At 41.7% G+C, this 12,666-nt stretch overlaps 2 protein-coding genes across 3 annotated transcripts in view; one reads left to right on the top strand and one right to left on the bottom strand.

The window, feature by feature from the left end:
• LOC109689049 (uncharacterized) overlaps positions 1-12,666 on the bottom strand; it is a 595,734-nt gene that overhangs the window by 473,251 nt on the left and 109,817 nt on the right. The window lies entirely within an intron of this gene.
• The window catches only part of LOC109686580 (uncharacterized), a 301,371-nt gene continuing 294,505 nt past the window's right edge, over positions 5,801-12,666 (top strand). The window contains exon 1 of one of the 2 annotated variants that reach the window (XM_074053393.1): positions 5,801-6,156. In XM_074053393.1, the coding sequence (XP_073909494.1) occupies positions 6,154-6,156 (3 nt within the window). In that variant the 5' untranslated portion in view covers positions 5,801-6,153. The remainder of the gene's footprint in view (positions 6,157-12,666) is intronic. The other variant, XR_012441070.1, reaches the window with a different exon arrangement.

The following is a 12,666-nucleotide window of genomic DNA, read 5'->3' as shown; positions in this document are numbered from 1 at the left end:
TCTCCCACTCTGTGGGTGTTCTCTTCAGTTTAGAGACCATTTCTTTTGATGAACAGAAGCTTTTTAGTTTTATGAGGTCACATTTATCTATGCTATCTCTTAGTTGCTGTGCTGCTGGGGTTTCGTTGAGAAAGTTCTTAGCTATACCTACTAATTCCAGAGTATTTCCTACTCTTTCCTATACCAACTTTAGAGTTTGTGGTCTGATATTAAGATTCTTGATCCATTTTGAGTTAATATTGGTATAGGGTGATATACATGGATCTAGTTTCAGTTTTTTGCAGACTGTTAACCAGTTTTCCCTGCAGTTTTTGTTGAAGAGGCTGCTATTTCTCCATCGTATATTTTTATCTCCTTTGTCAAAGACAAGTTGGTTATAGTTGTGTGGCTTCATATCTGGATCTTCTATTCTGTTCCACTGGTCTTCATGTCTGTTTTTGTGCCAGTACCATGCTGTTTTTATTGTTATTGCTTTGTAATATAGTTTGAAGTCAGGTATTGTGATACCTCCTGCATTGTTCTTTTGACTGAGTATTGCCTTGGCTATTCGTGGCCTCTTCTGTTTCCATATAAATTTCACGGTAGATTTTTCAATCTCTTTAATGAATGTCATTGGAATTTTGATGGGAATTGCATTAAACATGTAGATTACTTTTGGGAGTTGTAGACATTTTTACTATGTTGATTCTATCAATCCATGAGCATGGGAGATCTCTCCACTTTCTATAGTCTTACTCAATCTTTTTCTTCAGAAGTGTATAGTTTTCCTTGTAGTGGTCGTTCACATCTTTTGTTAGGTTTACACCTAGGTATTTGATTTTTTGAGGCTATTGTAAATGGGATTGTTTTCATACATTCTTTTTCAGTTTGCTCATTGTTAGTGTATAGAAATGCTAATGATTTTTCTATGTTGATTTTATATCCTGCTACCTTGCTGTAGCTATTGATAATGTCTAGAAGCTTCTGAGTAAAGTTTTTTGGGTCTTTAAGGTATAGGATCACGTCATCTGCAAATAGAGATATTTTGACAGTTTCTTTACCTATTTGTATTCCTTTTATTCCTTCTTCTTGCCTAATTGCTCTGGCTAGGAATTCCAGTTCTATGTTGAATAGGAGTGGAGATAGTGGGCATCCTTGTCTGGTTCCTGATTTAGAGGAAATGGTTTCAGTTTTTCTCCATTAAGTATAATGCTGGCTGTATGTTTGTCATCTATAGCTTTTATAATGTTGAGGTACTTTCCTTCTATTCCTAGTTTTCTTAGAGCTTTTATCATGAAATGGTGTTGGATCTTATCAATGGCTTTTCTGCAACTATTGAGATGATCAAGTGGTTTTTGTCTTTGCTTCTGTTAATGTGGTTTATTATGGTTAATGTTTTTCGTATGTTGAACCACCCCTGCATTCCTGGGATGAAGCCTACTTGATCGTGGTGAATAATCTTTTTGATGTGTTGTTGAATTCAGTTTGCCATTATTTTGTTGAGGATTTTTGCATCAATGTTCATTAAGGAGATTGGCCTATAGTTCTCCTTTTTGGAGGTGTCTTTGCCTGGTTTTGGGATAAGTGTAATACTGGCTTCATAAAATGTGTTTGGCAGTTTTCCTTCCCTTTCTATTTCGTGGAACAGTTTAAGGAGGGTTGGTATCAGTTCATCTTTAAAGGTCTGATAGAATTCAGGAAAGAATCCATCAGGTCCTGGACTTTTCTTTTTGGGGAGACTCTTGATTGCTGCTTCAATTTCATTTTGTGTTATAGGTCTATTCAGGTGATTAATTTCCTCTTGGTTCAGTTTTGGATGATCATATGTATCTAGAAATCTGTCCATTTCTTTTAGATTTTCAAATTTCTTTGAATATAGTTTCTCAAAGTAGTCTCTGATGATTTCCTGGACTTCCATGGTGTTTGTTGTTCTGTCCCCTTTTTCATTCCTGATTCTACTAATTTGGGTTTTTTCTCTCCTCATTTTAGTCAGGTTTGCCAGGGGTCTATCGATCTTGTTTATTTTTTCTAAGAACCAACTTTTTGTTTCATTAATTCTTTGTATGGTTTTTGTGGTTTCTATTTCATTGATTTCAGCTCTTATTTTTATTATTTCTCTCCTTCTGTTTGTTTTGGGATTTGCTTGTTCTTGTTTTTCTAGGAGTTTGAGATGTATCATTAGGTCATTGATTTGGGATCTTTCAGTCTTTTTAATATGTACACTCATGGCTATAAACTTTCCTCTCAGGACTGCCTTTGCTGTGTCCCATAGGTTCTGGTAGGTTGTGTTTTCATTTTCATTGACTTCCAGGAACTTTTTAATTTCCTCTTTTATTTCATCAATGATCCATTGTTCATTAAGTAATGAGTTATTTAGTTTCCAGCTGTTTTCATGTTTTTTGTCTTTACTTTGTTGTTGAGTTCTAGTTTTATTGCATTGTGATCAGATAGACTGCATGGTACAATTTCTATTTTCTTATATTTGCTGAGGCTTGCTTTGTGCCCTAAGATATGATCTATTTTGGAGAAGGTTCCATGGGCTGCTGAGAAGAATGTATATTGTGTAGAAGTTGGATAAAATGTTCTGTAGACATCAACTAGATCCATTTGATCTATGGTATATTTTAGATCTTGGATTTCTATTGATTTTTTGTTTGGATGACCTATCTATTGATGATAATGGAGTGTAAAAGTCTCCCACAACCACTGTGTTGGCGTTAATATATGCTTTTATATCTTTCAGGGTATGTTTGATGAAATTGGGGCGTTGACATTGGGTGCATACAGGTTGATGATCATTATTTCCTTTTGGTCCTTCTTTATCTTGTTTGATCAATGTAGGTTTGAAGTCTACTTTGTCAGAGATAAGTATTGTTACTCCTGCCTGTTTTCAGGGGCCATTGGCTTGGTAAATCTTCCAGCCTTTCATCCTAAGCCTAAGCTTATTTCTGTCAGTGAGATAGGTCTCTGGCAAGCAACAAATTGTTGGATCTTCCTTTTTAATCCATTTTGTCAAGCGGTTCCTTTTGATGGGTGAATTAAGTCCATTAACACTAAGTGTTAGTACTAATAGGTATGTGGTGATTCCTGTCATTTATTTGTCTTAGTTGTTTGAAGGTTTGATTGTGTGTACCTAACTTGATGTTACTCTCTACTGTCTTGCTTTTTCTTTTCCTGTGGTTTGGTGTTGCCTGTCTTTTCATGGTTCAGTTGGGTTTCACTTTCTGGGTGCAGAATCCCTTGCAGAATCTTTTGTAGTGGTGCCTTTGTGGTCACATATTGTTTTAGTTTCTGCTTATCATGGAAGACTTTTATTGCTCCATCTATTTTGAATGATAGTTTTGCTGGGTAGAGTATCCTTGATTTGAAGTTATTTTCATTCAGTGCCCGGAAGATCTCACCCCATGCTCTTCTTGCTTTTAATGTTTCTGTTGAGAAGTCTGCTGTGATTTTGATGGGTTTACCTTTGTATGTTACTTGTTTTTTCCTCTCTTACAGACTTCATATTCTTTCCCTAGTTTCTGAACTTGTTGTTTTAATGATATGTCGTGGGGTAGTTCTATTTTGATCTGGTCTGTTTGGTGTCCTGGAGGCCTCATACATCTGTATGGGAATATCTGTCTCTAGATTTGGGAAATTTTCCATTATTATTTTGTTGAGTATATTACACATTCCCTTCATTTGCACCTCTTCTCCTTTGATGCCCATGATTCTCAAGTTTGGTCTTTTGATGGAGTCGGTGAGTTCTTGCATTTTCTTTTCACAGGTCTTGAGTTGTTTAATTAATAGTTCTTTGGTTTTTCCTTTAATTACTATTTCATCTTCAAGTTCTGAGATTCTGTCTCCTGTTTGTTCTATTCTGCTAGATTGGCATTCCGTTTTCTTTTGCAGTTCTGTTTCATTCTTTTTTTTTTAGGTTTTCCATATCCTGGTGGTTTCCTCTTTTTTTTTTTGGTGGAGATGCTGGGGAGCGAAGGTGGTTTCCTCTTTAATGTTGTCTATTTTTGTCCTGAGTTCATTTATCTCTTTATTAATCGTGTTCTCTGTTTCACTTTGGTGTTTATACAGTGCTTCTATGGTTTCCTTTATTTCTTCTTTTGCTTTTTCAAATTCTCTATTTTTGTTGTCTTGGAATTTCTTGAGTGTCTCCTGTACATTTTGGTTGACCCTATCCAGTATCATCTCTATAAAATTCTCATTGAGTACCTGTAGCATGTCTTTTTTAAAATTATTCTTGTGGGATTCATTGGGTTCTTTGGCATAGTTTATCTTCATTTTGTTGGAGTGTGGATGTGAGTATCTGTTTTCTTCATTCCCCTCTGGTTCCTGTACTCATTTTTTGCTGTGGGGAAACTGGTTTCCCTGTTTTTTCTGTCTTCCCATCATTGTCTTTGGTGTTGTTACTGTCCCTGTACTGTGTGCAATTAAGGATTTTCTATCTTGTAATAATAACAATGGTAATATTTAGAATGGAAGGGTGAGCTGAGATGGAAAGCAAGAAGTTAAAGAAAAGGTAAAAACAAATAAACAGATAAGTAGGAGAAAACAAAACAAGGAATCAAACAAGAAAGTTTCAAAAGTATAAACACGGAGTGTTAGTGTACTAATTGACAGTAAGCTTATCCGTGTCTTCCCAAGCCGTCTGGGCCTGGATGACTGGCGGCCCAAGGGCCCTCCTGGTTTTTCCAGATGATCCTCTTACATGTGAGCTAATGTTAGGATTCCCATTCTATCTTCAGTGACAAAGGGACTGTATGCTTGCCTTGGTGAGAAATGGTGAAGTCTATCATTCTTGAGCCACAGAAAAGTTTTTCTTCACAAGAATGGTATCTGTGTCTTCTCACAAAATTGGGAACCCAGGGGAACCAATGACACCCATATTCTTTCATGAAGCTCACTGGAATTACATGCTGTAGGGTAGACAGCCAGAGAAGTATGTCTGTGAGCAGCATGAAGGATTTTGCCCATGGCTCATCTCCACTGAACCTTAGAACCTGAGTACCAGCCCTTTTTTCTTGAGCTCCTTGGTCCCATCAGCACCTGGTGTTTTGATAGGAATCAATGAAGGGTGACTCAGACCACTAATCGTACTTACCTGAGAAGTAGAAATCAAGAGGATCATTGTTCAATGTCAGCCCAGGCAAATAGTGTCTGAGACTATATCTTGAAAATACCCAAACAAATTTTTAAGTGTGTGTGTGTGGGGAAGTGGCTCAAGTGGTAGAACACCTGCCTAGCAAGTGTAAGTTCCTGAAGTCAAACCTCAATAGCACCAAAAGTAAATAAATAAATAAAGGTTAAGATCATAGGGTCCAACATTCTCATGATGACCAGTGGTCTGTCCTTCTCTCAGTCTTCTCCAGGTTCCTGCTGACATGAGCAAACACACAGTTAGTGAACACACATGAGACAAATTCCGTTTCCCTATAAATGCAGATCTCAGGCATAGAGGACAGAGAGGGCATAAATGTCATGGCTTCCTCATTTCACTGGAATCCGGCCTCAACCTGCGAGATGCCCCTGACATTTTCCTGGGATCCTACTGGCCCGACAGTGATCGTTTCCTGCGGCATTTAAGCTCCATCACCTTCTTTCTTTAGGTTGTATTTTAGGATTTCCCTCTCCATGCTCAACACAACTCCAAACCCACAAGTTCAATGCCACTTCTATGAATTGACTGTTTCACAGTCGCTTCTAAGGTGTCAGAGCATCATAGTGTCTTTTATTTTCTGTGGACTCAACAAATGTGAGATACACGGTCATTTGATATAGAGATATTGTAGGTGCTGGGAATGAACACTGACTCTGAACAAAGGTGTCCTCTGTCCTGACCTCATGGTGCATGCTGGGAGGCGATCAGCGAGATCAAAGCTGTTGTAAGGAATGGAAACCCAAGGGCTGCAATGTGGCACTTTGCATCTCCACCAGGTGAGGCTCGCTCCTCCTGTCACTCACGGCTAAGAGAAGACCACTAGCCAATCAGGGCCACAGGAGCGGCCCAATCAGGAGCGCTGGCGGAGAAGGGCCCGCCCACATTGCCGGAGCTTCCTTTCCGGGCCGCCATTGTTGCGTCACTGACCTGGTTGTTCTGAGGAGTCCGGTGGCGCAGTTCCTGTCGCTGTGTGACGCTGACCCCAGGAGCAGGAGTGGACAGCAGGACACCGGCAGTCAGGAATGGTGAGCGTGGGGCGGGTTTGTGACACGGGCGAGGAGGGGTTGAGAGCGACTGGGCCCCGCGTGAGTCCCGGAGTCTGCGGCAGAGTCGCCGCCGGCGCCGCTCCGCTCGTCCCCTCGGTCCCCGGGCGGGGCGGGGCCGCAGCCGGGACCCCAAGTTCCTGTCCCTTGTCCCCGCCGGAGCCCCCGTCCCTCCGCGCCCGCAGCCCCGCGTCTCCCCACAGCGCGGTGCCGGCGGAGGTGGCGGGAGGCTCCCGAGTGGCCGCGGGGTCCCCGTCCCCATCCCGGCGCAGACCTGAGCGCCCCGAGTTTCCTGATGGTGGAAGCGGCGTCTCCACCGCCACCTGGTCCTCAGCCGGGGAATCCCTAGCTTTGTGGACTCCCCGCATGGCCGGCACGGGAAAGGGGTCCTCGGGGGCACGTGTGGGGGAGCGGAAGGGGAGACGCGGGTCCCTCTGACGTGGTTGGTGTCGGCCTTGGCCTGTGTGCACACAGTGTTTACAAATGAAACGCAGATGGCGGGGACCTGAGCTTAGTGCAGAGGCGGGACAGCCCCAAGTGCAAGTCTGCGGGGTCTCCAGGGCCAGGCGAGCAGGCTGTGCTTTCTAGGGAGGAGCAAACAGCAGGAGAAAGAAGGGGAGAGGAGGGCGGTGGAGGGGCGGCTCAGCTCACGGGACAGGGGAGGTGTCCCTGAGGCCACCTGTCCTTAGGGTGATAATAAAAGAGGACTCATGTGAAGGTTCAGGCGGGGGCGATCAGAGGCCTGGATGAGGAGAGGAAGTTCACAAACGTTTACTTCAGTTTGTGTCTGCCGATCACTTGATTGAATCATTTCTGAGACAAAGTGTGTGCATTTGGGAATTTTGTTTCTGGCCAGTGCCTAGGTGTAAGAAGGAGGGGGAGGGGCGGTGGCACCCTCCAAGCTTGTCAGGCGGGAGTTGTGTAATCAGTGCCATTTGCCAGGATGCCAGCGCTTGGGTATTTGGCAGTTTTTCTTTTCCTTTCAGGCAGTTGGTGTGTTGGGGGTGTAATTTGTGTGAATTAGGGAAGTCTGAGAGGGGTGTCGAGAGAAAGACACCTTCACTGTGTCATATGGAGAAAAGAATTGTAATTTTGATGGTATATTTGGGGAAGCAGTATAATTTAAAAAAACAGTCTGTGTCTCAGATCTTCTGACACAGCCAACCTTAAACCCTTGGAATTCCCTGAGCAATAAGAGTGTCTTTCGTTGTTTGTCATTCACGTCTTTAGGCACTTTTCTGAATTTGTGCTAATGAGGTGACAATGAGGTGACTCAGTGCCACCTCTCCATCACTTGAGGAAGGTGACTGGTGAGCACACAGAGAAGACACAGACTATGGCCTCGCCATATCTACATGGGATCAGTTTGGCAAGTCTGAGCCCTGAAGTTTTACGGACTGTTTTTAGGGACTGTTCTAAGTCTCTCTGGTATCAGAATTGCATTGTCGGACACCAGGTTTGTGCTGGAGAATTGGTTGATGTTCAGTAAACAGCACACACGTGGTATCATTAGTTAGGGCAGGACAAGGACAGGGCAGCTCAGGTCAGAACCCAGCCTGTAGGACAAAGCCTGCTGCTGCTGGGAGGAGGGAACATGGATGGGGGAGCCCTTGGTGTGGGGAGGCCCCAGAATGAAGTTTCCTGGCTGCTCAGGCTTCCTCCGTCCCTCCCTGGGAGTGAAGCCCTGGGCTGTCTCTGCACAGTGACAGTGGTGTCTAGGGTCAGACTTGTGTTCACCTTGGGAGCCTGGGTCCCTTGTGAACTGTGGGTGAAGCAGCTGCTTCCCTGGCTTTCTCCCTTACTTCCTTTATAGAATCTCTCTCTCTCTCTCTCTCTCTCTCTCTCTCTCTCTCTGTCTGTCTCTGTCTGTCTCTCTCTGTCTCTGTCTGTCTCTCTCTGTCTCTGTCTGTCTCTCTCCCTGTCTCTCTCTCTCTCTTTCTCTCTCTCTCTCTCCCCCTCTCTTTCTCTCTCTCTTTCGGCCCTCTCTTTCTCTCTCTCTTTCGGTAGTGGGATTTGAACTCAAGGCCTTGTGCTTCCTGGGATGGCACTCTTACCATTTGAGCCACTCCACCAGCCTGGGATGGCTTTGAACCACAATCCTCATGTCTCTGCCTCCTGAGTAGCTAGGATTACACGAGTAATCACAAGTTCCCTGCCCAGGTTTATGTTTAAATGTTGAAAATATTATTCTTATTTTTGTGCCCACGTTTAATGGAACATAATTTTTTACACAATGGAAATAATTAGGTGGTTAAATTCAGATTTAATATGAAATTTTGATAGTAGTTGAATTTATCAGATTTCCCATGGATGTGTTTTGTTTGGTTTAGTTTTGTGCAGTGGTGCTGGGATTTGAACTCCTGCTCTCACACTTGATAGGCAGGTACACTTTAAACCCTGGGCTTACCCTCTTTTGTGTGGGGTATTTTCGACGTAGTGTCTGGTGAAATGTGTGGCTACGGAGGCCTCAAAGTGGAATCCTCCTGATCCCTGCCTCCAGAATAGCTAGGGTTGCAGGTGTGAATCATTGGTGCCTGGCTGGGTGTGTGTTTATTGTGTGATTTGTCCACACTTGAAATCTGACAAAACAACCTATTTGTGTTATTGTACCTTTCCTTAACTGATGATCTCTTAACAGTGAGAATTTTTCTATATGACTATTCATGTTTTATGAAATTCTCTCTCTCTCTCTCATTATTAAAACATGGACATTCAACAGCGAGCACTGTGGCTGATGTGTGTAATCCCAGGTCCTCAGGAGGCAGGCATCAGGATGATGTAGGTCCAAGGCCAGCACAGCTCAAACCCTGTCTCAACCATTAAGCTGTGTGTGGTGGCACACATGTCATCTCTGCTCCCAGCGAGGTGCAAATAGGACAATCGTGGTCCAGGCCTGCCAGGGCGAAACCAGAAGATCCTATTGGGAAAGAAGCTAAAGTAAAACTGGATGCGGGCATGGCCCAAGTGAGAGAGCACTGGCCTAGCAAGTGTGGGACGCTGAGTTCAAACCCCAGTACCACCCTCACCAAAAAAAAAAATGTGCGCATTTGAATACTGAAATGACATTGCTGTGGAAATGAGGTTCTTCTTTCTTTAGGGTTTATTTCTTTTCTTTTTTAAAATTTTTATTTGTTTCTTCATATATGCATACATTGTTTGGGTCATTTCTCCCCCCTATCCCTGCACCGCGCCCCTTCCAAGCAGAATCTTGGATCATTTTCTTCACATATGCATACATTGTTTGGGTCATTTCTCCCCCCTACTCTCACCACCCCCCCTTCCAAGCAGAATCTATTCTGCCCTTATCTCTAATTTTGTTGAAGAGGAAACAGAAGGAATAATAAGAAAGACAAAGTGTTTTTGCTAGTTGAGATAAGGATAGCTATACAGGGAGATTCTTAGCATTGCTTCCACGTGCAAATGTGTTACATCCCAAGTGGATTCATCTCTAACACTCCTTTTCACTTGTTCCTGATCCCCTTTTCATGTTGACCTCTGTCACTTTCAGGTTTCTATATTAGTTCCTCTGGAGTGGGGACATCAAACACTTTCATGTTTTTGCTTTCTTACCTATCCCCATACCTCCCGTGTGTGCTCTCCCCTTATCATGTGACCCAAGTCCTACAACATTGCTGTATTTGCCATAGAACTAAAGTCCGCATATGAGGGAGAACATATGATTTTTAGTCTTCTTAGCCTGGCTAACCTCGCTCAGAATGATGTTCTCCAGTTCCATCCATTTACTTGCAATTGATAAGACTTCATTCTTCTTCATGGCTGAGTAAAATTCCATTGTGTATAAATACCACATTTTCTTAATCCATTCGTCAGTGGTGGGGCATCTTGGCTGTTTCCATAACTTGGCTATTGTGAATAGTGCCGCAATAAACATGGGTGTGCAGGTGCCTCTGGAGTAACCTGTGTCACAGTCTTTTGGGTATATCCCCAAGAGTGGTATTGCTGGATCAAATGGTAGATCAATGTTTAGATTTTTAAGTAGCCTCCAAATTTTTTTCCAGAGTGGTTGTACTAGTTTACATTCCCACCAGCAGCATATGAGGGTTCCTTTTTCCCTGCATCCTCGCCAACACCTGCTTCTGGTTGTGTTTTTGATGATGGCTATTCTAACAGGGGTGAGGTGGAATCTTAGTGTGGCTTTGATTTGCATTTCCTTTATGGCTAGAGATGGTGAGCATTTTTTATGTGCTTTTTGGCCATTTGAATTTCTTCTTTTGAGAAAGTTCTGTTAAGTTCAGTTGCCCATTTATTGATTGGTTTTTGACTTGGGAAGAGTTTAGTTTTGTGAGTTCCCTGTACATTCTGGTTATCAGTACTTTGTCTGGTGTGTAGCTGGCAAATATTTTCTCCCACTCTGTGGGTTGTCTCTTCAGTTTAGAGACATTTCTTTTGTGCAGAAGCTTTTTAGTTTTATGAAGTCCCATTTGTGCATCCTGTCTCTTAGTTGCTGAGCTGCTGGGGTTCTAATGAGGAAGTTCTTGCCTATACCTGTTACTTCCAGATTGTTTCCTGCTCTTTCCTGTACCAACTTCAGAGTTTCAGGTCTGATATTAAGGTCTTTGATCCACTTTGAGTTGATACTAATACAGGGTGATAGACATGGATCTAGTTTCTTTTTTTTGCGGACAGAAAACCACTTTCCCAACAACATTTGTTGAAGAGGCTGACTTTTCTCCATCATCTATTTTTAGTGCCTTTGTCAAAAATAAGTTGGGCATCGTTGTGTGGATTCATATCTGGGCCCTCTATTCTGTTCCACTGGTCTTTATGTCTGTTTTTGTGCCAGTACCATGCTGTTTTTATTGCTAGTGCTTTGTAATATAGTTTGAAGGCAGGTATTGTGTGAACTTTTTTTTTTTTTTTTGCTCTTTTGGCTGAGTATTGCCTTGGCTATTTAAGGTCTCTTGTGTTTCCAAATGAAGTTTAGGGTGGATTTTTCAATCTCTGTGATGAATGTCATTGGGATTTTGGTGGGAATTGCATTAAACATGTAGATTGCTTTTGGTAGTGTAGCCATTTTTACTATGTTGATTCTACCAATCCATGAGCACAGGACACCTCTGCACCTTCTGTAGTCTTCCTCAATCTCTTTCTTCAGGGGTTTGTAGTTCACCTTGTAGGGGTCATTCACATCCTTTATTAAGTTTACTCCTAGGTATTTGATTTTTTTTGAAGCTATTGTAAATGGAATTGTTTCCATATATTCTTTCTTTCTTTGTTATTGGTGTATAGAAAAGCTAATGATTTTTGTAATTTGGTTTTTTATCCTGCCACCTTGCTGTAGGTGTTTATGGTGTCTAGGAGTTTTTGGGTAGAGTGTTTTGGGTCTTTAAGGTATAGGATCATATTGTCTGCAAATAGGGATATTTTAACAGTTTGTTCACCTATTTGTATTCCTTTTATTTCTTCTTTTTGCCTAATTGCTCTGGCTAGGAATTCCAGTACTATGTTGAATGGGAGTGGGGAGAGTAGGCACCCTTGTCTCATTTCTAGAAGAAATGGTTTCAGTTTTTCACTGTTAAGTATGATGTTGGCCTTTATAATGTTGAGGTACTTTCCTTCTATTCCTGGCTTTCTTAGTGCTGTTATCTTTAAGTGATGCTGGATCTTATTGAAGGCTTTTTCTGCATCTATTGAGATGATCAGAGGTTTTTGTCTTTGCTTTTATTAATGTGCTGTGTTACATTTATAGATTTGTGTATGTTGAACCACACCTGCATCCCTGGGATGAAGCCAACTTGGTGGTAGTGAATGATTTTTCTGATTTCTTGTTGGATTCAGTTTGCCATTATTTCATTGAGGATTTTTGCATCGATGTTAATTAAGGAGATTGGCCTATAGTTCTTTTTGGAGGTGTCTTTGTCTGGTTTGGGGATGAGTGTAATACTGGCTTCATGAACCAAGTAATACAGTTTTCCTTCCCTTTCTATTTCATGGAACAGTTTAAGTAGGATTGATATTAGTTCTTCTTTAAAGGTCTGGTAGAATTCAGCTGAGAATCCATCAGGTCCTGAACTTTTCTTTTTTTGGGAGACTATTGCTCCTTCAATATCATTTTGTGTTATAGATCTATTTGGGTGATTAATGTCTTGGTTCAATTTTGGATGGTCATAAGTACCTGGAAATCTGTCCATTTCTTCAAGATTTTCAAATTTATTAGAATATAGGTTCTCTAGTCTCTGATGATTTCCTGGATTTTATGGTTTTAATGTTCTCTCCCCTTTTGCACTTCTCATTTTACTGATTTGGGTTTTTTCCTTCCTCATGTGATCTGTTGATCTTATTTATTTTTTCAAAGAACCAATTTTTTTGTTTAATTGATTCTATTTTTTTTCTGTTTCATTGATTTTGGCCCTTATTTTTATTATTTCACGCCTTCTGCTTGTTTGGGGATTTGCTTATTCTTGTTTTTCAAGAGTTTGAGGTATAGCATTAGGTCATTGATTTGAGATCTTTCTGTCCTTTTAATATATG

This window comes from Castor canadensis, chromosome 14 (assembly GCF_047511655.1).
Source record: "Castor canadensis chromosome 14, mCasCan1.hap1v2, whole genome shotgun sequence".
NCBI classification, from domain to species: domain Eukaryota; kingdom Metazoa; phylum Chordata; class Mammalia; order Rodentia; family Castoridae; genus Castor; species Castor canadensis.
Note: the sequence above shows the minus strand (reverse complement) of the source record. Positions and strands in the feature narration are given on the sequence as shown.